This window comes from Seriola lalandi, unplaced genomic scaffold (genome assembly GCF_002814215.2).
Source record: "Seriola lalandi dorsalis isolate HSWRI2012SDOR001 ecotype SW California unplaced genomic scaffold, Sedor1 jcf7180002054889, whole genome shotgun sequence".
Taxonomy (NCBI): Eukaryota; Metazoa; Chordata; class Actinopteri; order Carangiformes; family Carangidae; genus Seriola; species Seriola lalandi.
In genome coordinates, this window is record NW_019525441.1 from 1431293 (window position 1) to 1458761 (window position 27469).

The following is a 27469-nucleotide window of genomic DNA, read 5'->3' on the forward strand; positions in this document are numbered from 1 at the left end:
CTCCAACCTCCAACCCCTCGCTCTACCATCTCACCTCTCCCTGCCCCACCCCAGTTAATAAAGCCACACAAGACCACGCACTCCCGCTGTGCCACTAAAGCCAGGGGATTAGTGAGTGTGTGTGTGTGCACGTGTGTCTGTCTGTGGCGTGTGGCGAGGTGTGCATTTACGCTTGTATATGTGGACATCTGAGTGTGTGTGTGTGTGTGTGTGTGTGTGTGTGTGTGTGTGTGTGCAGAAAATACATGTAATGTATCTGGACTTGTCCTTACACACGTGGAGCCAGTTAGCAGTGAATGAGGTGCCAGACAAGCATGCAGCAGCTGCCACACTAGAAACAATAGCTCATGATCCAGACACAGTAGGCTGCAGAGACCGCTAAGCGCTGACTCTAGGTCAGATCATATGTACTGTTCTAATTGCTAAGATGATGTTAGTGTCTAGGTCATGTGAGATGTGATCTGTTGCGATTTTTTTTTTTAGATATGCCAGTTATTTGCTATGGTCAACACCAAATGTGGACAAAATATGTCTCTTCTCTTTTATGACCTGGCCTTTACTGTATTTGATTTCACATAAAGCATACTGAGGAGAGTATTAGGCAATGTTAGGCAAGCTCACCATGCCAAACTTCTTTTAAGAGATCATTTTTCATTATTTTCTATTTGCAGGCTTAACATCAAAAGTTGTCCTGTTGTCTTGTATCAAAGTTTTGATAGAGAGGTGTGTCAGAAAGATAAGATAAGAAATGGTCTTGCACATTCAAAGTCCAAAGCTCGTAAATAAAACATTTTATTTGACAGACGATGAAAACTAGTTTTAAATATTAGATTCTTTTCTGGAAAACATTCATTGAGACAGCTGGAGACCAAATGCAATTTACTGTTGGTGATTACTTCTCCTACCACGTCTCAAAACTTTCAAGGATATAGGTATGCAATTCAACATGATGTTGCAATTGCGTAATCTATTTCCTCCTTGCTTTTATGTACAAAGGAATATTGGTGCATAATGTAGAGGAAATTTGACCAAGCAGCAATTGTTCAACCACACCTTGAAACTATGTTTGGAGGATGGTGTCGTTGTTTTTTAGAAGCTTTTACAAAACCAAAAATACAAGAGCAAAAGTGTAAATTTAACTGCATATGTATCTGCTCCAATGTAAGCTGCAAATGTTAGCACACCATGCTTACTACCTTACTCCTGACAATTAATTACTACCAAAAGCATGGAGTATGTCATTAACTTAAAACATTATTTTGTGAGGTTATGTCATAAAAATGTCTCAATATTGAAACATAGACCCTGTGGGAGCAACAAGCTGCTGTATCAAAGTTGAGGGTAACATTACTGGTTCTGTCCTGCTATTTTTTTGGTTTTGGGACGTTTACGTTTGAGCATCTCCAGCCTTGGGCAGCATTACAAATGGTTATTTCTCATTCTAAAACTCTACAAGTGCTGCTAGCTATAGTAAAAGTAATTACGGGAGGTGGGGTTTAGAAAACAATCAGTTCAATCAGATAATAGAAAGTCGAAGTCATGACATCACTGGAAAACTCCAGCTCCTGTGGAAAAAAAACTACAATCATGGCAGCATGGTATATTGATCATCACAGCTTTGTTTTGTCCATATCCATAAAAGTCACCAACTCGCTCTTTTAAAGTAATTTTTCAACTTTCTAGCTTTATTCTCTGCTCCTCTCTGTCCTGATGTTATTACAGACTTGGTCCGAACTCACCACAACCCCTTGACCCGCTCATGGACTCTCCTCTTCTGTGGGGCTGATGTCTTGGGCTTATGGGAAATGGTGTTCATTAAAAGCCACTAAAAAACATAAATATTGAATAAACAATGATACCACATTGATTTTCAAAGAAATCACCAGATTTATCTTATCACATGAAGCGAACTATACGACACACTGCTGAGAATGGCTCGGTTCCAAGGCTGGATTTTTAGTTATTACCGTAGTTGTAAATATCAGCAGGATTTTGAATGAGGTTTTCTTACTTCTGGAACAGAACCCAGAAGTTCTGGTTTCACTTCGGCTCTCCAGGAGGGGTTCATTCCAATCTCTGAGTGACAACCTGAACTGATTCCTGCCCCATGCAAATATCATCTATTCATGCTTTCCAGACTGCAGTGAATGACGCAAAGTGTGCATGTCAATGTTGCAATTTAATGACAATCATGTTACAATTATCACTTACATGGTTTCAATGATTTGTTGAAGAATTGGCTTAGAAACTATTTATTTCACTTCATAAAATATAATCCCTATTAAAATACCAGATATAAGACAGAGGGCATTTGGCTACCAGTTTCTTGTTCAAACAAGGCTTTGCACTATCAGGAACAGATAATCCCTGAGGAAACATGATTGTGTTGATGTGATAAGTTTTGCTGTGCTAATACTGGGATATTGGCTCAGCACAGAGTTCTGGTGTGGTTATTTGATGTCATCACAAGCGATCTGGAGAGAAGGAGCATTTCTAATCGATGATACAACTTTTTAATCCTGTTGTCCAATTGTGCTAACAAAAGCCTTGTTATTCAGGTACAATCTGTGGCATATTCTCATGTATCTACCTCTCTAGTATAGTTTACTGTTTGTAGACCACCCATATAAAGAAGACCCTGACAGCATCACTGCTGTCGAAGCTGATCACCCACCTCAACGTCAAAACCACACAAACCCAAGCAGCTAAAATCCTGAATTGGAACATGGGTTTACTTAAGCTTAGAAAGCCTCTAACCATTACTAAATCTACATCTTCCTCTACCTGCTGTGAAAAATGGGATTATTTAAGTCAACTGTGTCTGTGGAGCGTTTGGGCGGTCGTGCGCGCACTCGTCTGCTCGCTAGCTAGCTCGTGTGCAGGATCCGACCTAATTGGATTTATGTGCGGGAATGTTTTCCAAAGCCACACTTGTGAAATACCTCCACATCTGCTGGCCATTAGCAGTGGACATAACACACAACAGAGAGAGGAAAGCCCCCAACGCCTTGATTCATTGGACTGCAGCTCTGCTTTTATTGCAGCGGAGGAAAAAGGCTTGCTGCAGCGTTTCAGCACAGCAAGTGCTGCCTTATCTCTCTTTGTCTTTTTCCTCTCTTGTTTGCTATTTCATTTGTTTTTCCATCGGTCATTTAATCCTTCAATCCACTCACTATCCCTTTGTGCAACCTCTCACTCTCTTCATATCAATTTTTTTTCATTCTTGCTACAATTGCTGTCTTTTTTCCACAGGTGCAGCCATATCTTCTTTGCATGTTTGTACTCTGTCTTTCATCAAGTTTCTTTCAGTCTCAACTTTCAACTATTCTCCCATTGAATATCTTCTTACCTTCTTAAGTCCATCCAACAGGTTTTATTTTCCATCTGCAGCCCACCCCAACTTCCACACTCTATGTGCTCCTGCGCCCAGTTCGCCGACAGTCATTTATCTATGTCACTGTGACTTCCAATGCTAAACCTTTTTCCTTGTCACTCCCCAAGGCAGGGACATCCTCCTGTTTCATTCCTCGGTGGGCACAGGGAGAAACTAGCAAGGGGGTCTGACAACCCTCGACCCCTCATCTGTCATCTGCAAGGGGAAAAGCACCCACCTAATTGGGGGGGAAAGCATTGAGGAGTTGGGGGGCTGGTATGGAGGTTGTTATTCTAGTGTCGGGGGGGTCAAAGGTGAAAAGGGGGAGATCACACCGGTGATTAGCCTCCTTCATGTGCAGGAATGGAGGAGGGCAGTGTTTGTTGGGCAGCTGTGGTGTAAAGTAATTAGAGGGAAAGGGGTAAAATCCTTTATGTAGGATGGTCAGTGCTGTTAATGATAATGCCCCAGGTCGATGCATGGACACCTGGACCCTGATAACCTTCTCAGAATCTGGGTAAAATCCGTAACTTTTACCATCATAAAGAAGAGATAGAGTTATAAGCACTAAGGAACTGGAGATAAGAATTGTCCAAAAAAGAATGCAGCTCAAAATTTGAATACTAAATGTTTGGTGCATTAAGTGTATGAGCTGAGCATGTATACACTGAACGTTTCATTCCCACTAAAAACGTATACAGCAATTTCATGCATTGGTTGTTTGAAAATGGTGGGTTTGGCCTTTAGAACAACATTTTGCCAACTGCTCATAATGTCGTTAATCAAAGCCTTGACTTTGCCAACTGGATAAGCACATCAGCTGTGTGTAGAAAACAAGTTTATCTCAGAGTCACACATGTTGGCATAGTGCCGTAAGGACCAAGTCAGAAAACGAGTCAAATGAGGCTGCATCCTGTGAGTGCTGACAGGTTCTGGCCTTGGGAGCGGACGGTTTCAGAAACCTGCCTTCCTCCCAGCTCTCACTGATGATGAACTCTCTGGGTCTCCCTCCTCTTAACTTCCCCTGTCCACACCTCTTTACGTGGCTCAGCAGGTCATGAAATAGGTGTGTGTTTATGCGGTCATGAAGAGAGAGAAAGCAAAAGATTAAAAAACACAAAAAACACATGGAACGCAAAAAGAAAAAAAGCCACATTCACAGATTAATACTAGAGACAGAATGAGGCCTTTAAAGCCACTATGTGTAGAATTTGTGTGTGATTTTCAATTATTCTGATAGCATATATTTTTGTTTGTTGAATAATAAGGGGGGTGTACTGAGTGTGTAGAACAGCTTGAAACAACCCACAGACAATAAACCACACTGGCTCAAAGAAAATAAAAAAGAAATAATTGAGGCAGTTAAGGGGGGGCTTTGCGTACATTTTGCTATTGCTACAAGCCAGCATTAGCATCAGCCCTCAACTTTCCATTCTTGCCATGTGCCTGGATGCTTGAGAACTTGATATCAGAGAGTGACAAGACAGTCCAACTGGGACAGGGCTAGCCAGTTAGCATGCTAACGTCAGTACAAGAAGAGAAGTGATAGAAATAGAAGCAAAACAAGAAGATTGCTTTCCACATACAGCCCTCGTGAGTAAAGGAATGAAGTTTGAAGCTGAACTTGCATCATTTCTTCTAGACTGGTAAGTTAACAGCTGTTAATGCTAACAGTGGCTATGTAGCAATAGAAAACCTAAAATGCACCTGGAACCATTTCTGCAAGAGAGAAATTACTTGTGTACACTACATCTGTTACCACATTAGTTTCTATTGTGTCATTACAACTTTCCTCCCCTGGCCTACGCTTGGAAAATGCAGGAACAGTTGGATTACTCATCACAAACAAAGCAAGGCTACAATCATGAAAGTTATTCCTCAGTATCCCTGTGACAACAGACGACTGCTGGAATCTGTTATGGTTGATCACAAATTACCTGGAAATCATTTGGGAATGACTCTGCTGTCTGATTAGAAGTAGCTTATAATTACGCTCTCCAAGAACTGGATCGTATTGTTACTGGCAATTGTGAAATTGATGTCAGTCACACTGATTACATCTTAAGCTAGTATTTAAATAAAGTTGCTCATGAGTCTTGTACATCATAGCGCTACCAAACTTCCCATGTTCTAATTAAAAATGCTGCAGAATGACTGACATTTTGGAATCCTCAACGACAGGCCTGGGGCTTTGAGTGAAAACATAAATCATGGAAGTTAATACTCCCATTGCTTTGGTCTGTTATGAAAGAGCACTCCCACTTCCAACATCCTCTCCCCTGATGCATAATCAGCTGTCAAACTTAACTTATTTACCTGAGGCTTGTGAAACACATGGGACAGAGCTAGCTGTAGTTCAAAAAGTACCAATCTACAAAAATTTGCTCCAAGACAGATTTTCTGAGCGTCTGGATTTCTTCTTTTCGCTGACACTGATTGACGTTGCGGGTGTGATGTGTGTATGGTGCACAGCGCAGCTACGTGCCTGCTGCCAGGACCTAGAGCCGCTGTTTGCAGCCCCCTGAGCACACACACACACACACACACACACACACACACACACACCTCTACACCTGCTGGTACTTTCCTGGGCATTCACACACACGCAGACCAAAGGGAAGAAAAGGGACCAAAGAAAAATTAAATGACCTGCACGCGTCTTAATGAGAGAGAGTTGGGAGTCTGGCATTTGCCTCAAACCATTTCTTCCCCCTGCTGCTCTCTCAGGAGGGCTTTAAGTCCGCCGCCCGTTAACGGCTGAAGTGTGGATTTCCTGTCAAATAAGGGTTAGGGCCCAACAAAAGTCCTGTACGCTGGTACCTAAATTGGATCACTTCCAGCTGCCCCTCCTAAAAAACACACACACAGACACACTTCTTGTGTTATAATGTCTCTATAGGGATATATACTGTCTCTGTGGTGCTTAATATTGTCTTTATAGTGACCTTACTGACCTTTATGGTGCTTTTAAACTCCTATAATCATTGTAATATTCCTATAATAAAGATATAGGATATTACATGCTGTAGTTTGCTCTCTGCAATAGTATCCTTAAATAATACAAACACAACAGTTCTTTATAGGGGCTGTACTGGGTCAGTGTAATGTGGCATTGGGATAAACCATGAATAGACTCTTGGCACTGTCTCCCGCCCCCATACTTCTTCCTCTCATGGGGATTGTTTGAACAGCAGGACAAATATTCCCTCAGTCCCTGTTAGATATTTTTCATCTTTGTCATGATTTGATTTTCATGAGAAGAGCTGACCCTGCTGTGTCATGGTGTGCCATAGCAGTGCATCACTTAATTGGTTTTGTGCAGTTGAGTCTCCTGATATGTCACTTTATTGGGCACATTAGTCCAAGACAGAGGCTGCTTTGAAGTTATGACACAGTCTGAGAATAAACTTTAAGAGCAGCATGAAAACCTAGGACCTCTTCATGTCAGCAGGTCCAGCTGGCCGAAGCTCAGTGTCATCAGGATTTAGTGCTGTTTCAGTGTCTTGCTTAAGGACACTTCATTTAGCTATTTTCTTGTTTTTGTATATGTTCTATGTCTGGTACTGCATTAGGTATTTTGAAACTGGCTAATACACTGAGGACGCAATCACTACTTTGCTCCAAGTGCTCCTTGGTGCACCGTGTATAGAATCCCATCTGCCTTTTTAGCTGAGCCAAAGTGAGGCGTGTGAGGAGAGCAAGAAAGAGGATATTGTTAAAAAGGTCCCGCCTGATGACCACCAGCCCCAACGCAGGTCCATAAATTATTTTCATGGCACCAATGCACAGCACCATTACTGCCACCACTTCTTCAATCTTAGAGCCATATCTGGTTTGGCATCAGTGTAAGAGTGTAAAGTACCACTTCTATTCAAGTCTGTTGGAGTTGTTTATCTGATCAACTGAAGAGCTAAGAGGATATACACCAGCCTGAGGTTTTTCACTGCCTGCCAACCTAAAATCTGTTGTTAATTGTTAATTTACAACTGATCTGTAAAACATTATAGCATTATTAAATGATTTATTTATCATTAGTAAAGTCATTAATTGCAGTAAACCTTATACAAGGGATGCCTTATTAAAAATAGGTGCCATGTGTGCTCTCCAAAGCAGTTTAGTAAGTCAGAATACAATATGACTGCTACATGAGCACTGTTACTTTCAAAATAAAAGCAAATCAGCAAAGTTTCATTTTGAAGCTGCACAAATTTGGCGGTGTACAGAACAAGTACATTATTCTATCTCTATTGGCTTCTCGAGGCTGCCTTGTTATAGAGATATGTCAAAATGCTTTTGATAATTGGGAGAATTTTGAGTAAAACAATTTGCGTTTAGTTTATAACAGAATAGCTCCCAAAAGCCTTAGAAAATAAGGCTGCTATAAGGCTGGGATTCATAAGATGGAAAAATATAAACATTTCTTACAAATTTTGAATTTAACTAAAAAAAGGGGCGTTCAGTAATTACCTAAAACAGCTTGGTGCTATAGTTTTTAGTAAGAAGACTGTATTTGTTGGGGACTATGTTTAGATGTGGATTAATACACACTTTTTTGGGGTGAGAACTGGTGGTTAATGGTAGAGAAATTTGGCTACACAGATAATATTTGTTTGTGGGATTAAGTGGCTTTGGTTGACAATAGGAAAAATATATCACTAGACTTTGATAGTTGAAAAATGCATTACATAAGGCATGTTAGTTACATCCGATTTTATTTTGGAAAAAACAACCGGAAGTTGTTTAATTTATTCCTCAGGACTTGACACCAGTGAGGAGACACGCTGATAGAGAGGAGCACAAACTCGTGTAAAAGGGGGTTGAACCGAGGACGTGTGGTTTGTTGGAAAAGTGACATCTGTGAGAGGAAGGCGAGTCTTGTGCTGATCATCAGCCACTCTGGACTTCACACAAGCACCGAGTCTGTCGCTCCTTTAATCCGGATTCTAACCTGCTCCCAAGTTCCCAACCATGAGGACAAACGTATGGATTTACCACGCTTTGGTGTGTGTTGTGGTCACTACATTGGACACAGGTAAGACATGAAGAGCTGCGCTTCTAAGAGATGTTGAATATCTGCATGAACATTGTGATTAATATAAGTGTCATATTAAAATCTCACATGTTTCATTTCTTTCCGCGTTCTGTTTATGCAGTAAAATGAACATTAGGCACAAATCAAGAGATTAACACTGAAGAATAAAAAATAATAAAATTAAACAAGTGACAAAAGTTGACAAAAAAGAATAACGCTCCAGTTGCTCATATTTTTAAACTTTCACTTTTTTTTTCACTTTTTTTAAAACTTTTTCTTTCACTTTTTTTTACTTTGTCAATCAGGACTTGCTTTAAAGCAGCTTACAATAAAAAGTTATAGCTTCTTATGGAAACATAATCAGTTTTTGATTAAAGGACTGAGACGGTGATTGGCACTGAATGAACTTGCTCACAGGTCCTGTCTTGCATTGGGCTCACTGTTTGCTGTGGTAATTCACTGTATAATGAACCTGCTCGAGGACATTTTTGAAGATCAGACATTTGAAACTGTTATGGAGAGAAAAACTGAGCTGTTCATCAGACTGCAACTTTCTATAGGAACCCATTGTTTTCACTGGAGGTTCCAGTATTTGTGCCATTGGGTCTAATTGCCAGTAATCAAATGGATCTAAAGAGCAGTATAATTAATGTATTTGAATTGTGTTGTGCAACATTATTCAATAAGAATTTAAAAAATCATCATCATCCAGAATAAGGACGCACGCCGTGCCATTCCAGCTGCCTAAAGGTACAAACCTGTGCCAAAGCGCTTGGTTTGAAGTACATCTGCTGATCTTACTGCTTTGTCAGTAAACTTTTTATATAGGTCATGGTCAATTCGGTTATAGACACTCGTGCATCTGCTGGACTGACGCCAGCCACTAAGAGGATGCAGAGCTCGTCTTGTAATGTTGGAGCACAGCTCGGGGCGCACACACGACCACTCGTCATTTAAACGCATCCAAACGAGCTCCGGTGCTGCGCCTTTATAAAGCGCAAGCTGTTTGGTGGCTTCACAGACTGTCCCGGTTATTGCATCCGCCCCGCTGACATGTCACTGAGTAGAGCACTGAATCCATAGTTACCACCTCCAGGGGTGCCGACCCTGACCCCTGACTGCCCTGGAGTTGGGGAAAGTAAAACGCGCGCCCTGGACTGTGGTATTCATGCGTTTGTCCCGGCAGCTAGATAGAAGAGGGGTGTGTGTGTGTGTGTGTGTGTGTGTGTGTGTGTGTGTGTGTGTGTGTGTGTGTGTGTGTGTGTGTGTATAGGGAGAGGGGTGGGGGGTAACATCTGGCTGCTGAGCCCAGGTCCACATATTGCGCTCTCTGAAGCAGATGTAATGTCTGCTTAATTCCCAGACACAGGCACACCTTTAACCTGCTACTTTCCTGTTCTTCATATAATACAACTTTTCCTCTGCATTTCCCTAAAACTGATACACTGTGTGATTATTCACTTCACATTTTTGACAGGAAAGCTTGACTAAAATACTTATCCAGCTGACACTTCGGTTGTTTGCTCAAGAGCACCAAAGTGGAAATGTCTGAGGAAGGTCAGAGTGTTGGTTATTCACCTTTCCTGTCCACTCAGAACTCAGAACTGTTCCTCGAAGCTATCTCTGCCTCTTCTCATTAAATGTCATGTCCCTCATGCTCACCCATCAAGCACCTTTTATTATGATCTCCAACTTCAGCAAATGCCTGGGATTTGGAGATAGCAGCAGTCTGACTGCAAGGAGAGGAAGAGACTAAGTGAAATCTAATTGAGCAGCCTGGCCAGACATCAGGGCTGGAACAACACTGTGATGAGTGCCAGATGTGGTCCAGTGGAGCCCAAACATTAATAACACGTCCTCCCCGAAAACCATTTTCATCCACGAGGAGCCTCTAAACGCTCCACAGTTTACAATATCTTAAGTACACACACAACGTCTTGTGTCGGATCTTGGCGCAGGAGCATGTTGCTGTAACTCAGTAGCACTAGATTTTCTTGTGTGATTTATATCGCACTTGCCCCTAATTATAAACGGAAAAAACTATTGTAACTAACATAATGCATCTGAAGATCTTACTGTAGCCCACAGAACCAGCGTTTACAGTAGAGCTCCATTCTACTGAAGGATGGGCTCTTAACTTGTTCCAGTAGGTAAAAATGAATGATTTGTATCACAGAGGATTTAGACTTAAAATATGGTTTTGTCCTGCTTTTGAACCCACATGGATCTCTTACATTATGCTCTATACATTATGCTATGTCTTTGCAATGGTATAATTCTCTTTTGATCTCGCTCTTCCAAAGAAATGGCTCTCAACAAAGGCCTATAAATTAGCCAAGAATGAATTATAATATGTCCTTTTGCACCTTTGACAGTTTTGCATTTTTCCACACTCTGTGGAAAAATCTATACGTTTTTTTAGTATGCGCTAGGTGCCAATAGCTCAGAGACTATACATAAAAATTGAAACATAAAACTTTATTAGTTAATAGAAATGATGAGAGATGTTGAAGCTTTCCCAGGACGCAGGATTCTGATCACCTCTTGTTTTGTTCCCTTAAAAAACAAATGTTGCTCAAAATGAAGAGGAAGAAACTAAATGTCACTGTAGTTAAACAGCAGGGATTCTAATAAGACTTTCATGATTGGTAAGGAGTCATGAATGCAAGTTATTGCAATGGGTTTCTGAAGGAATCACGAATAGTCATTAAATTTATCAACAATAACATAAAACTTTAGTATAACAAATGCCATGAAGTAGTAAAACTTGAAAAAAAGTTGAGTTTTGGCTCTTGAAAGTAGTAAAATATGAGATATGCTTTCATGAGCATCAAATCTCCAACTGAGGCACGTTTGCTTGTTGGATGGACATCATTCTGTTCTCTTGGCTGTCTTCACAGTTCAGCACCCACTCTGCATTTCTCAGGCAGCTTCCCTGGTTTGAAGCACGAGTGCTGGGGGGCATCTTGAGCTGGGCTTTGATCCTGGACACACTTCATACCAGCTTTTCTGACACATAAACTAGTCTGCTACCTCGATTTGGCCCGCTACAACTGAAGCAGGATCTAAAGAAAAAGTTCTCTCAAGAGTTGAGGAACAGCGGAGGTTTAAGGGGTTCAGTTTTGTTGAACAATGATGCTTCAGCGTGATTCAGCAGGGCGGATAATAACATGCCAGCAAACATGGAGCATGAAGTAAACTGCAGTTGAAAGATGCTTTCACTGACAGCGGACCACCAGGTTCAGTGTTTCATTTTTCCTCCACATCCTTCATGCCAGAACCCTGAAACCAATAGTCAAACCACCAGGAGAAAACTCTTTGCTTTGACAAGTTCGTCTTCATCCTCAGCACCTTGACAGCAGCAGAGAAACATTTGGCCATGTCTTCCAGTATTTGAGTAATGATTTTCACCAAAGAGGAGATGAAAAAATTCCACATGGTTTCTTAGAATTTTTTGCATTCATTTGATAGCTGACAATGTAGATACAGACAGGAAAACTGTAAGTGGTTAGAAATACTTTACATTGACAATATAGTGCTATATCCATTAAATTCAGGTTCAGTTAACCTCAGCATCACACTCTGGCTGGCGTGATCATTCAAATTTGTTGTTGCCACTTCGGTATAATTAAGCACCAAGTCGGAGCTTTCAGAAAAAAGTCATGGTGAGTTGAGTGAACAGTATAAGTCAGAAACATACAGTCGCTCCCATACGAGGTGAATCCTTCCAGCCTAACAGTGAATCTAATGGCGGCACCAAGACCCGCAGATAGATGTTCTTATGTTGTGTTCTTATGCTCTCACAGGTTGCTGTAGAAGGACTCATCAGTCATTACAGAGGTATGAGAAGACTGAGGGCCACATGCTGGTTTGCACAGACTGTCCTCAGCCCCCTTTGGTACGAAACAGTCGATCGCAGGAACACTGCGCCCGAAAGTGCAAAAAGGTCAAGAAAAACTTCAACTGTAGGTGAGTTACACTTTCTCTTTTCTCTGAAGCCCAGCACATTATTTTTTTCACTCTCACTCCTCTTCTCCTCCTTTATAGAGACACAATATTTACATATTTTTGTTGCTTATCATTCGGTCATCTCTCAACCACTTCCTATGTGTGTCTACAGGGCTTTCAACTTTCAAAGGCACAACAGGAAATGCCACTTGCTTCCCTTTGACCGTTTCACCCACGGTGTGAAGAAGCAGGCTAACGTCAACTTTACTTTGTATGAAAAAAAAGGTGAATGTCGTCATTTTCAGAGGCAGTGTCATTTAAGGTTTGAGCTCTGGTGTTTTTCTCATGAGAACGTTCAGGTGCAGAGAGGGATTTACACAGGCAAGCTCTCTGCTGGTGATTGCAGGTTGTGCCTCTTGCGTCGTCTCCTCGATTTTAAAGGCATTTGGTTTTTCTGTTGACACAATAAAAGCAACCAACCCCCTTCACCACCACTACCCCTCCTGTTTAATCACCCCAGTGGGGTTAGTCGCACGCATAAACATGCCGCAGACTTAAGTGGTGTGTAAACAAAAAAATTCATTGTTTACAGTCGGAGCGCAAAGATTTTCTCAAGCGCAGGCTGTGGAATCTAGCACTTTAGAATTTACTGCAAAATTTACTGAAACTCCCCCCTGTGACATTTAATGAACTTCAGGGAGTTGTCTGTTTTGGGAATAACACACAAGCTGGGACATACTAAAACACATGCTGCAAAAAGTCTTATTGACCATACATGGGAAAATATATTCCAGGTGCTCAGGGCAGCGAGAGCAAATCAACTTTAAATGGCTGAAACACTGTGAAAACTGGCACACAAAGAGTACACAGGGACAGTTTATATCAAAGTGAAAACATGAATGAATGTTTTCAAATGCTTTTTATGCCTTTCCCCTTGCTTAGATTATATAAGGGAGTGTATCATCGGCACCAAGGACAACTACAGAGGGAGGAGGTCTTGGACGAAGTCAAACATCACTTGCCAGGCTTGGTCAGATAATAACATCAATGAGCACACGTAAGTCCTCTCTCCTCTTCAACCGAATAAGTCAATAAAAAGTGCATTTTTATGTGGGAACGTGGCGCTGTTCATGAGGGCAGGGATGCTCACAAACACTCACTTATCACCTTGAGCGTTCAGTGCCTTGCTCGGCAGCACGCCAGTTGTTGTTTTTAGGGAGGAGAAGGTGTTAATTGCTCATTTCCCCTGGCCACATTCCTGCAGCCATCGAAGCCAGTCATCTCTAATCTTTAGGCTTTCGCCACCTTCCTGGATGCTCCTTCTCTATTTGTCTGTGTCTGATATTAAACAGGCCCCAGCAGCTGATTTACTGATGTCCAGATCATCTCCTTGCACCTCGGGGGTTAAGGGAAGGTGGAGGCTCTGAGACAGTTGAACGTTTATCCAGGGTTAAGTCAGATTTCTTTCAACACATGCTGGGATGACCTAGCTGATGAGGCTGGGTTTTTTTTTTTTTTGCTGCACTGTAGGCCATCAGGTGTATCCCAAAGTTTCCACTGCTACAAGAGAGGCAAGATCAGTGACTTTGAAAAGATGGTTCTGTGCCAGCATCTCATTAGTGGTGCTCATTAGTTACAAGATATTTTAACTGTGATGGGGAGGGGGGTTGAGAGACAAAGTAATAGAGTTTGAAGAAGTACAGAGGGGAGGTAGAATGAAAGAAGGAAAGTGCAAAAATTTATAGACTGAAGTCATGTTCTGTCTGTTGTCCAGCTGAGCACACAAAGCCACTGACACACTGAGAGAAAATACAAGTGCAGCGATCTCCAACAATTAAAACATGTTGCAGTGTTGGTCCCCATCTTCTCTTCTCCTCCCTTCCCTTTCCAGAAGCACTTCTTCACATTAGGAGTCCTTCGTCATTGTTTATTTGACACATGGTCTCAGTCTCCTTCCCACAAGGTAAATGTAGCGTCCGACCGGCAACATTGCCCTGGCTTGTCAACAACTTTTAACTTTCCAAAAGGGTCAAAGGGAGCTTTACTTAAGGGAGATTTAGTGCCACCGTGGGGTTACCTAACACGGGACTGTCCCGCTGTGTGAGAATTACCACCATAATGAACCACGCACCATTTGAGTTTCAGGTAACTATTATTTTCACGCTTGACCGATCACCGTGGGGCAGGGGTGATTTCTCAGGAGGTTCCCTTCCAGGAATGGGACTTCCACCTGTTGTCTATATTTAGTGTTTCAACCGAGGCTCTGAGAGAAATGTGTATTGATGTGAAGCCAAGTGTGGAGAAAGGAATGGAATGGAAAATTTCTTTTCATATTATTAATAATACATAGTCATTTATTTATCCCCATAGAGACATTCATTTATTTTTCTATGAGTTTCCACTGGGAGGTCTGTTAGCGCACTTAGCTTCAGAAACACACCCCTGCAGCTTGGATTTAATGTTTTGCTTAAAGGAGAAGGTAGACATTTTGGAAAAGAAAAAAAAATCTCATTTGCTTTCTTGCCAAGAGTTAAAGAAGAATGTCATGTCTGTAAGTTTGATGCTTCCTCCAACAGCCAGTTAGTTTAGCTTAGCAGAAAGACTGGAAACAGTGGGAAACCGCTGACCACACTTACTAAACTTGCTGTTACACTGAGCTAAATTTAGCTAAACTTAACTAAGCTAACTGTCTCCCGGCTGTAGCTTCATATTTAACAGACAAAATTGGAGCATTATTGATCTTCAAAGCTAATTCTTAACAAGAAAGTGAATCAGTGTACTTCCCAAAACTATTCCTTTCAGGACACTTCAGTTGTCACTCCCTTCTTCCAAAAATCCTTATTTATGTGTTGCGTTAATCTCTGAGTACTTTATTCCTTTGGATGCTGTAGCACTGAAGCATGACCGTGTTTGTTCCACAATCACCAGGTGCATGTTGCGAGACATTTTGCAGCGGTTACTTCAGGTCTAGATTTCATCTTTAGTGATCTCCAAAATCTAGCCAATATGTGTAGCCGGCCCACAGAGCGAAGCATGTGTGCACAGTGTCTGCCTGCGCTCCGATGGGAGCAGACTTTGGCAAGGAGATGAATAACTGGCCAACATCTGTTAGCACAACATCATTATGGTTAACTTGCTCCCATGCCACGGCCTTTTACGGACTCTCACCAGATGCAGCGTTTTTTTTGTGACGTGAGGAACCTTGTAATTCCATTTATAAATTAAGGATACTGTAGTATGATAGAAATATATTGAGCTTGTGAGTTACACACAACAGATGTGAGTTTTGGCGCTTGGCAGAGTGCTGCTTTTGGAGGGGAACAAGTGTTTTGTTTTAGTTAAATGCATAAGTGAAATATTGGTGTTAAACTTAACCCTGTAATATTTTGACACTAGGTATTACTATATGGTTGGAAGAACTTCCTCCTCTTTCTTCTTTGCACTCTTTCTTTTTGGCTAAGGCCTGAGATTTCTTCTACTTCTGGGTTGAATGATGTTGTGCATTAGTGTTGAAGCCTTGCGTAAGCCCCAGGGCACAGAGGGGAGAACAGAGCAGACTCTCCCAAGAAAAGAGTCATTGCCTGGGGTAGACTGTTCAGACAAGCTGCTGAAGGGAGGGTGGACTCTGGTTCCTTTTTCGTGTCTTTTTTCTTATCCTGCACATGTTTTTTTTCTTTTTACATCATCAGTTAAACACTTAGCTCCCAACTTTTTGCTCTCTTTTTCTTTTCTAAACACTTAAGTCACTTGTTTCTTTTCACCTTTCTCCTGTGCCCAAAACTTTTTCTCCTGTCCTCCCTCTGTGTCTCCCTGGGTGGGAGGGGGGAATGTGGTCGGCATGGATCAGGGGGTGCTGACATGCCAGCTTTTCATCATCCTGCGCTGACAGAAGACGAATTTCACACAACGTCCATTTAGTACGGGGATCCCATGCCACTCCCCATTGTTCCATCCCATATGTTTGGACTAGCCAGATTCATTTTCTTACAGTCTCACAGTTGCTCGTTCACACTGACATGATGTAGCAGTTGACAGAGAGGGATTAAGTTTAAACGTGTTCAAAGGCTGCCAGTAAATGACCTGCTTGGGCTGCTCCAAGTGGTTCGTAGCATTGTTCTGTGCTGTTGGTGGTCACTGTGCTGTGACAGACACACATGAGGGAGCTGGGATATGGTAGGAATCAGTAAGGCGATCATGCAAAAGGTGCAAATCTGGAGAGGAGAAACATATTGTCTTACTTTGCATACGATTGCTATGACCGGTCATTCCAGGTTTTAAAATGTAACCTGGTCACATTGAAAGTGCCACGATTTCACAGATTGAAACTTACATGTTAATGTAAATGCCTTTTGAATTTATTTGGTTTGTTACTGAGAGCACCAGCAGGCAGGTACTGTATATACTACTGGAGCAGCCAAGTGTGCAAGCACTCCCTAACATTTATTTATACAGCTTACAGTATCAGTTAACACTTTCAATAAATGTGTCTACTCCATTGTAGGTTTTATCCTGATAGGTACCCAACGCAAGACCTGAGGGAGAACTTCTGTCGGAATCCCAACAACGATCCTGGTGGTCCGTGGTGCTACACCACAGACCCCAACGTACGAGCTGAGGAGTGTGGCGTACCACAGTGTTCAGAGGGTAAGACCATCCAAAACATTATTACCGGACAATAAGATTCAGTCAGATTAACTCAGGCTTATGTTAGAAAGAAGCTTTTGTTTGCTTTCATTACTAGCTGAAAGAAGATTTCGATGTTGTTTCTTTGTTGACAGAAGTCTGTGTGACGTGTAATGGGGAGGATTACTGGGGCAAAATGGACCATACAGAGAGCGGCAAGGAGTGCCAGCGATGGGACTCAGCAAAGCCTCACAAACACCACTTCCAGCCCAAAAAGTAAGCTGCAAAGCCGATAATGACATGCTAACCTTTCTCACGGACAACACCAGCACACACCCCATGACAGATGCTTACATAAATGACGCTAATACTCGAGAGAGGTAGACCTCACCAGTTGTTATGACTTACTTCTCTCCCTCCTAATTTTTTCTTCCCTCTCTGTTTCCTCTCTCAGGTATCGGGACAAAGATTTAAAAGACAACTACTGCCGAAACCCGGATAACCGTCTCCGTCCCTGGTGCTACACCATGGATCCCAAAACTCCATGGGAGTACTGCAACATCACTGTGTGTGGTACGGATCTATGTACTCTGTATACTCAAATCTGGGGCTTGGGCTTTGTGGACAGAGTCTTTAACAAATCAGCAGAAGGCTAAATTATTGTTATACTCTGATTCATGACTCTTATGTTTATTGTATTTCTCAAAGTCTAGTACCCTCACAACTTTATAACAGTTTGTATCGCACAGTTAGGAATCCATTGTGAGATTCAAAAGTGGACTTGGTTTTTGGACAGGCAGATGCCAGTTCGGTACTGCCGAAAAGTGGTTTGAGCGCACCAGGGGGTTTGTTACATACAGGACTTTTGTGGTTTTGGGGTACTTGCGGTCAGCTGAGGAAAAAAGCTCCCTCTTCTCCCCTGCAGAGTCTCATAAGACTTTTGTTTACTCGGCTGGGTGTTTCATGTGGTGCTTGGCTTGAAATCCTCCTACCTCAACAAGGAAGAGTAAATAGGTTGTTTGTAAATGGGAGAGTCTGACTTCAGAGAGACCACTCACAGATGACAAGGGGCTATGAAGTGGAGGATTACAATAGAGGCTACTATGCTCTGAGGCCTCACACAGCCACTGGAAGGCCTAATAGTTATTTTAGTTGTGTGAACATTGGCTTTTAAAATCACGACAGATATAGACAAGGGACAAATGTGTGAAGAACAAAACAGTTGCAGATGGCTCCATGCAGGGCTCAGGGGGTCAATGAATGGTGTGATGAGCATGAAAACACAACTGAAGACTTCTGTGAGATTTTGGACTGGTGTGTCAGAAGACACTCACCACCAAACATCAAAACACCAAATTAGAGAATATCTGGTGCTCTGGAGTTCAGAGACTTGTAGGATGGATGCGAAGGAGAGTGAAACTGTTCGGTTCCTTACTAAGAAACTTTATGTTGGGTTTTCCTTTCATTTGTCACTGATTAGAATATTATTGTCGAATTGGAACGATTGAGACGGTGACTGAACAAATACTTGGTTAATCATAAAAACAATCTATACATTAATCAATAATGAGAATAATCATCAGTTGCACCTCCAATGTGTTTGATATTGTAAGGTTTTTGAGTGTGATGAGGGCAAAAATAATGTAACTTCACTTGACCCCTCTCACATCAGGCAGCATCTGACAGAGTTGTAGTGTAGATAACTTTTGCCTTCATAGATAATTTAAAAGACAGAGGAAAGAGAAGAAGAAGAACGGATGCCAAAGAGGTCACACCTTTGGAGAATTTGTTCATTTTTTCACATTGAAATATTCCCACATGCTCACCCACAAACACACAGAGCATCCCTCTTTGTCTCTGTCAGACACATACACACATGTACTTTACAGTACATGTTATGATTTACAGCCAGGGCGGAGGATCTGCATTTGTCCAGATGTGTGTATCCCTCAATGCCTGCCCTCAGAAAGATAAAAACCACTGACCTGTACTACACAGTGCACACAGACACTGGCATGCATTACATCAAGCTAAAGAATCCCTCTTTTCCACCCGCCTTCTCCTTTCTGCCTCAAAACATTCCCTTTCCTCCTCCATCTTCTCCAATCTCATTTGTCAAAGGCTAAAGAAACAGAGACAGAAATCTGGAGGGGAGAAGTCGCTCCCTATGTGCTGCTATTCCTGCTCTGCTGAAAAGCAGAATTCCATCTGAAGATGTTTGGAATAGTTTTCCGGTGGATAAAGTTGCCCCGGACAGACTGGCTTGGACGTGATATCTTTGGTGCAATAAACAAATTCGCCAGAAACAAAATTTTATGTTTAATGGTGTATGTATAGAAATTATGTTTTTCTTCCAACAAGCTGTGACATTTTGTGCCGTCAGCAAGTTAAATAACCGCATATTGTTGTGGATGTCCCTACGTGCAAGAATGTGGGGCACCAGTGTTATGAATACACAGAAAGGTTCCTATCGCAGTTGAGACTAGGAGGGGATGGGGGTGGGGGGGTGCTACTGTTTTTGATCATCTGTCTCTAGGTTAAACATGACACATTCTTCTGAGGATTAATATCTCCCTCCTTCTCTCCCTCCCTTCTTTCTACCTTCAGTTTTTGCATCTCACTCTCTTTTGCAAGTTTTTCTTTGCCTTCTTTCTCATGCCTACACTCACAGTTACAGTTTCTATGTGTTTTTCTTTCTTTGCTAGAATCAGACTCCAGTGAGGACGCAGATGTCAATGTAACAACATCCTGTGTCCAGGGGAAGGGCACCGATTACCGAGGCACAATGAATGTCACTCCTGAGGGCGTGACATGTCAGCGCTGGGACTCTCAGTTCCCCCATAACCACTCATTTCTTCCTCAGAACTTCAAATGCAAGTGAGTAATGCTTGTTTCATGGCAGCTTGGGTTCAGTTCTCTCTGCTGTGTCAAGGAGGTGATTTGTTCATTTTGAAAGTGATGAAAGTGAAACTACAAATTGATAGCTTTGCTGTAAAAAAATTACAGTCATCAGCACCATCATTTAAATTGTAGTTTGTGTGTGTGTTACAGAGACCTGAGAGAGAACTACTGTCGTAATCCTGATGGTGCAGATTACCCATGGTGCTTCACTACAGACCCTAATCAGAGGATAGCCAACTGCACCCACATCCCCAGGTGTGATGCTGAGGCCACACAAAAAATAGGTAAATTATTGTACAACTAGAATTTTAAAGGAACAGCTTCACATTTTTGGGTAATATGCTTATCTGTTTTCTTGATGAAGATGAAAAAAAAGCTATATTTCCCAAAATGTCAAACTATTCCTTAAAGGCTACTTAGCCTTTTCTCAGTTCCAAACTTCAAAAGAATGGTAAATATTGAGTAAATTACTATGCAAGTTATGTTTTAAATAATGTGAAATACTGAAGTACAGATGCTTGAAAAGTCATGTTTTTGTGAAGTGAAATTACACAGACACTTTCTGAATTGCTCCCGTAGGACTGGGCCACTTGGCAGCGTGCTGCCCAATGAATTCCATTTCATGGAAGAACCAGACTTTGGCAATATTCCTCACTGTCATTTCCCATGTTTCTCTGCTTCACATTTCAGAAGACCACACATGTCACAAAGTGGCCAGTCAGTTAGTTACTAAAGGCCCTCCTCTGATTCTGTTTAAGCAAAGACATAGTGAGGTCTAAATTTTCTATTACATTTGAGAACTGGGGCCGTTGATTATTAAATTGATTCAAACCACAAAGAGAAATCTCTTCTTTGTCTCTTACATGCATGACTGTGCATTTCTGAATTTGCTCGCTAAAGGTGTTTCAGAAATTGCTGGGTTCAGTAATTCTATGCACTCCTGGGAATATTTAACAAGGGGGTCTGAAATAAATTTATCCTGTTTTTCCTCAGAGTGTTACGAAGACATCGGACAGACATACCGGGGAACTTTATCCATAACTCGTTCTGGGATTCCCTGCGCAGACTGGTCACATCATATAAACAGGTAGGAAACTCATTTATTCTGCCTATAAATTAGTTGTGTGTCTCCTCCTGCTAACTCCCAGTCAAACGTCAGCTGTGCTAAGAATCACTGGAAATGTTTCCTAGAGAGGCTGACATTCTTTTCAGCTCAGTTGATGAGTGTTTGTTGACAACTTTTCCTCCTATTGCCTTGTGAAAATCCCTTTCATATGAATGAAGTCAAGCAGTGAAAACAAACAGTGAGAGGAAATCAGGGGTTCCTCAGGGGTCAATACGAGGCCCAATTATTATTCATCTAACTGACGAGAGGAAACCCCGGGGTGCTCTCCAAGTGACCCATCTTGACAGAGAGGTTGCCCACTACAGGGTTGTTGCTTCGTGCTGAAGTCAAGCTGTTGGAATTACTTAATTTATAGGAATTTTAAAAGCCAAAATGGCACAGACAGATGGACATGTTCCAGAGCTGACCCCTGACCCCAGGAAGTGCTTTCTGAGGAAGGTAGATCAAAGCCAATCAGCTCCCTTGCGTAGACTGCAGCCAGCGAGTCTACCCTGCTCAAGGTTAAGGGTCATCCCAGGAAAAACTGCTGAGAGCTGCAGCTTGTTTAACATTCTCCTGGGAAGTGGAATTATCTTCACCTCCTGACAAATTGTTGTCTATCGCTTTGCATTATTTTTACCCAGTAATTGCTTAGGGATATTTGGGGTATCGTAGAAGATTATGTTTAAGAGCCAAGTGGAACGCTGCAAAGAGACACACGATTAGATGTGAATTCCTACAAATCGGGACCACAACCAAGTTGTTCCATAGAGGATGTGGCTCCTACTGGTCTGAGCCCTGCTGAATGCTTAGAGTGCATACTTTCATACTCCCATGAGCACTCTCTCACAAAACTCTCTCCTTCTACGGGCTGAATGCAGCGAATGCAGAGGATTCATTGCACTATAGGAAAGCAAGAGTCAGACTTTCCGGGCATACCATGGTAACTTACAGTGTGTATGTACTGTATGTGCATATCAGTCTGTGTGCTACTCCATGTATGCACATACTTGTGTGTTTGTGTGAGTCTGAGAGTGTGTATGAATCTAAATGAGACAAAGACCAGTGTTAGTTCTGATACACTGTGTGCAAAATAACAAATGGAATATGAGAATCTGTATTTGTGTGTTTTACAGTGGGGATTCTCACTCTACAGTATCCCATGTAGGGCTGGAGAAGAACTACTGCCGGAACCCAGACCGGGACAAGCATGGCCCCTGGTGTTACACCAATCCAAATAACCGCTTGGCCTGGGACTACTGCAAACTGAAGCACTGTGAGTGGCTTAAATAACCTTGACTGCTCTAATGTATATCTCTGTAACAGTAGATACATCTGTTTTATGTCAGCCATAAATATTAGCAGGCTGTAAATGATGCACATGCTGTATAGTACAATTTTTAGTGATCTATTTAGCAGACCCTTAAAGGAGTAGTTTAACATTATTTGCTTTCTTGCTGAGAGGTTGATAAGGAAATGGATGCTGTTCTCATCTCTGTATGGTAAATAGGCTGATTAGCTTAGGTTAGCATAAAGACTCAACATACCTGTAAAATCACAATGTTGGTATAGATTTAACAAACAAGACATAACAGGCTTATTAGTGAACTTTAAAAGTGCAGGTACATGGTTTTTCTTACGTTGGACAGGGTCAAGCTGGCTGTTACCCTTTGTTTCCAGTCTTTGTGCTAAGCTAAGCTAACTGATGCCACGACATGATCTTCTCACCTAACTCTCAGCAAAAAAGCAAATAAGCCTTCGAAGTTAGAGCTTGAAGTTTGATGTGAAAATGTGTTTTTAAGTGTTTGTTGGTACAAGTGAGAAATTACCAGGCTACAGAACATAAAATGTTGCCTTAAAAAGTAGCAAACAGTTTGCCAGATTTCCTGGTGTGTGTTTAATTTAATTTGCTTTTAAAAAAGCCTTTGTAGGCTTGTATCTTACATGTCCTCAGACATTAAGACTGCTTGTCTTAAGCCCATGAACAATGGGGAATGTGTATCAGGATGTGAGGCACGTCAGGAGAAAGTCTTGAAAAGAAACTAATAGCACTTCTGGAAGCTAATGCTTCTTCTGCTTCCTGTAAACATTCAGAATAAAATAACCTCCTAAACTGTCCCCATGTTTAATTATATTTACACTTGAGGAAGTTATTCCTGTCTCACCCCGGGATGATTTTGTCCTGATCAAGCCTCCTGACTCCTTTAATCCTCCAGGTATACACAGAGTAGATATTGAATGAGCCTTTCAGACTGTCCAAACAGTACCTCTGAAAGAGCATGCATTAACATTTAGTATATAGAAGAAGACAGTGTTGGTGTATGAGTGAAGTACAATGAAATAACACAAGTGATTTAGCTTTGTAGACTTTATCAAAGCCAAATAATATGTCATAACTTTTATTTTATGCAGTTTTGCTGGTGGCTTACGTAATGTGTTAGCTGTGGTTTTGTCCAATTGGCAGAGAGAATACATGATGTTCAAACAGCAAACAGATGCAGGTCACTGCTGCCATCCTTTTATTTGAGAAAACACATACTCAAGCAGCTGGACCCAACATTTTCTTTGGCTGGTTTCAATCGGGTCGCATTGAAGAGCCCCTTTTGAATGCCTGCACAATAATTTCCATAATGTAAAACATGTCTTCCATGAAGTTTCTAAGGTCTTGAGCAAATTTATTCTCTGCGGTTGCTAACTGATATAGCCTCCAACAATGATTCAGATTCTGAGTTAAGTCTCTATAAAGTAAAGAAAGGTGTCTTTTTTCAATGAGGTTTCATGCTTTTTGTGTCAATGTATGGTCAGAGGTCTGAATTATTTCCGCTGCTGTGGCGTCTCTTCTTACTGGTGTGCTTTTCTTTTACTTCTATCAGGTGAATCAGCTACAGTGGCTCCTCAGCCAAACAGTGAGTATCATTTTTGCTTATCTGGCTTTTACCAGTCTAGTCCTCTTCCTCCTCTTCTTATCGCTAATCTCGTCCCTTTTCCTTTAACTCTTTACATGAAATCCGTCTGTTGTCATTTACCTAACTAAACAAATCATATTTTATGGTTGTCTTTTGAAGTTTTAATAAATCTTTTCCAATTGAAATGCAAATAATACATTCATCTAACATACAGTATCAAAAATGTCTCCTTGTTTAGCTCTGACCAGACCCAAGATATCATGCTTCGTGCATATAAACACCAGAATAGTTGGAGGACATCAAGTGCGAGGTACCGATGGTGGCTGGGTTGTAAGCATCCAAAGAGAGTGAGTTATTTTACATGTTTTTACAGAATCTGCTTAATCCCTCTTTATGCTACCTTCTGTAATGAATAAAACTGTCCTCTTAAATTTTCTTAGGAAGGTTCATTTGTGTGGTGGCTCACTGATCAGAGAAGACTGGGTTTTGACAGACCAACAGTGCTTCACCTCCTGGTAATACTCCATCCTCTGATACTCCTAGTAGCCCCCCCCAACCCACCCCCCATTGCTTTTATTCTATTTCTGACCTCACCTTCACCAAAAATCCTTTTCTCATTTACCTGGTGTATTTACTCTCTATTTACATATCTGTCAATCATGCTTCTTGCAATATTGTTTAAAGTGAAGATGCAAGCTGGATTATGTTTACTAAGACTTACCCCCTCCCAGACAGGTCTGACCTGAGATGTAGAACAAAATAGTTTGGACTGGAGATCTGTTTAACTTCTGCAGTTGTCAGAGCCACTCATATACTGTGCACATAGTATCTCTGTCATCTGCAGCGGTGGCTTTAATGAAAACCTCCCTATCTCTGTAGTAATGTACAGTATTGTAAGTATTACATATGGTGTAGATCAGCAGCTTTTAGCCGATACTTGTAGCTGCAGTGTGTGCTGTGGAGTGGGTCAGAGTTTGTCTGAAACATTGCCTTTTTTCTTGCTTTTGTGCCTTGAAAGTTTATGCAAAGGATTGTTATAAAAAAATATTACTTTTAATATTTAAATTGCCAATATCATATTTATTTTTTTGAACAACTTGCAAATTGGCAAATTCCGAAAAGTTCCTTAGAATTTTGTGTTTAAAATTGTTGTATATATTGAGACATTTCGTAAATAGTTAAACTGACCACATGCAGTACAATAACACAGATTACTGCATTGTCTTGGCAATATTTAAAAGTAAGACCACTGTAGATCTATGTAAGGCTCATGTTCTCTATGGTTCCTTAATGGATCACTCAACCTAATCAAAGTAGTTGAATCACTGGCCAGTGAAATCATCAAGTCACCAATACTGTAGGTTTCTATCTGACACTGGCCTTTGTGGTCTTCAGCGTTCCAGATCTCAGGGATTACAGTGTGCAGGTTGGTCTACGACACCTCAATGAGTCCTCAAGCCACCCGAGACTACGCATCTCTCGCCTGATTTGTGGCCCAGAAGGATCCAACCTGGTTATGCTGAAATTAGCAGAGTAAGTTGTCATCCAAACGGACGGTTTCCACTGATGTTTAAGATCCTAAGCCAAGCCATTTTGGTTAACTCTGGCACTCTAAATGCATGAAAGACCTCGTTTCATTCTGTGATGGCTGCATACAGCATGTTAAGTGACTATACGTGATCTACTGTTACGTATGTTCTAGTCCTGCGCCTGTGTCGGAGGGTGCCTCCACTATCCATCTTCCTGTAAAAGACTGTCACATCACCGAAGGCACCAACTGCACCATGTATGGATGGGGGGAAACCAAAGGTACTGCCTTCTTTCACCAATATGCCATGCCCCCTTCCATTTCAACCATTATTCAAACAAAATGCGTATGTTTAACCCATTAAACTCACTGGTTTGTGTTTTTCTTCTCTCTTCAGACACAGGATATGATGAGGCACTGAACACTGTAACGATGCCTATGGTCAACAATGACATGTGCTCACAAATCAAAGGGGATGCTGGGGAGAGCAGAATATGTGCCGGTGGCAATAGAGGAGAAGGTGTATGTGATGTAAGTGTAACAAATCAATGTTTATATCATGAAACAGATGAATACAACATCAATGTTGAGTATTCAAAAGGTCATTCACCCAAATAACAAATACCATGGCATGGCTAGGTATCTAATTTTCCTTGGAACTACTTTCTGCTGAAGAAATAGTCCCAATGAAAATGGTTAACAATTTTTTCCGTCATTTGGAATTTGGTTGAGTTTGAACATGTACAGTGGAGTATAATCAATTTTAATGTGCCGTCTTGCAGAAAGACAATGGAGGTCCATTGGTCTGCCAGGAACATGAGCGCAAAGTCATCATCGGTGTGAGCATCCAAAGGACAAAATGTGCCTCATCGCAGCCCGCACTTTTTGTCAACGTTGCTTTCTACTCAGAGTGGATATATAAAGTGTTCAAACTTTACCCCAGTTTGGAGAGGAACTAAGATATTGCGGTGTGAAAATCAGCTCCATGCAGGGCTGCACCACAGCCTGCGAGGAGAGAGGGGCGACTGCGGGCCAGAAAATTCCAAGACCTCTCCATGACCTCTCCAGCATGGACCACAGGGGAGAAATTCGGAAAATCGCCTTATGGAAAGTGGCCTTTTTGGGATTTTGTGGCTGAATTTGTCATTTCGCGGAGAGGACAGAGACTAGTGGTTGAAGACTGGATATAATAAAATGGAATCCCACCAATTCTTCCACTTTGCAGATAAAGACCTGCAGGTTGTTAGCCTTAATACCATTTTTACAACCAAAGTCCCGGGCACATGGACGGCGTACTAATTGTATTTTGACATGTTCAGAATTTCTGAAGCCATGCAAGCAAAGATAATGAGAATGACACCTGTGACTCAGTATTATCTCCTGGAATATACTTGAATGTGGACTGAACCCAGATCCCTGTTGGATACCACTCAAGGTAGCCTTTTGTGACTCTGGGATTTCTTTCTTTTTTTTTTTGAAATGTGTTGAGCTGGACTGCAAAATGTCATTTACCTCCAACACAAGTGATGTGGATGGACAGAAATGGTGTTCCATAATGTCAACACATATACTAAGTTATAGGATACCTAACAAATATCACAATAACTAAAAATATCCAACAAACAAAACTATGGTCAGACCAAAAAGAAAGAAAATATAAGGATGAAAAAGTAATTTTAAAATCAGTATTAAAGACACTAAAGTCTCAATGAGAAAACCTGTAATTGGTTTCAGAGATACCATTGGTTAAGTATATAAAATACACTATTGCTGCTCGAAAAGCTGACTGCAGCAGCCTTGGCAAACCATTCAGTGCTAATTGTGTGCAGTAGCTGGACTACCTTTTCCCCAGTTAGCTGTAACTGTTAGTTTCCCCGTGAGAGGGTCTAAGTAGGACTGAGCGAACTGCTCCAAATCTTATGCTAATATTTGAAGCATGAGAGAGAGAAGAGCCATGCCAAATATAACATGGTTATTTGGTCTCCAGTTTGGAGGGAACTGTGGCCCCTGGTGGGCTGTGTGTGGTCAGTAGGATATTTTATACTTTTTTTTT

General features: G+C 41.5%; 1 protein-coding gene across 2 annotated transcripts; it reads left to right on the forward strand.

Annotated features, from left to right (window-relative positions):
- Positions 1–8213: 8213 nt before the first annotated feature.
- On the forward strand, positions 8214–27462 carry LOC111671911 (hepatocyte growth factor-like). 2 transcript variants are annotated; one of them, XM_087180098.1, is made up of 18 exons: positions 8214–8405; positions 12212–12374; positions 12526–12638; positions 13296–13410; positions 16855–16997; positions 17132–17252; positions 17431–17549; positions 19682–19853; positions 20010–20161; positions 20871–20964; positions 22119–22258; positions 23856–23888; positions 24127–24235; positions 24329–24403; positions 25284–25421; positions 25591–25697; positions 25814–25947; positions 26199–27462. In XM_087180098.1, exons 1-18 carry the CDS (start codon positions 8342–8344, stop codon positions 26373–26375), a joined length of 2169 nt encoding a protein of 722 aa, XP_087036224.1. In that variant the 5' UTR covers positions 8214–8341; the 3' UTR covers positions 26376–27462. The 2 variants fall into 2 exon arrangements, with proteins under 2 accessions (XP_087036224.1, XP_023284924.1); XM_023429156.2 differs by having other exon boundaries at positions 20028–20161.
- The last annotated feature ends 7 nt before the right edge of the window (positions 27463–27469 follow it).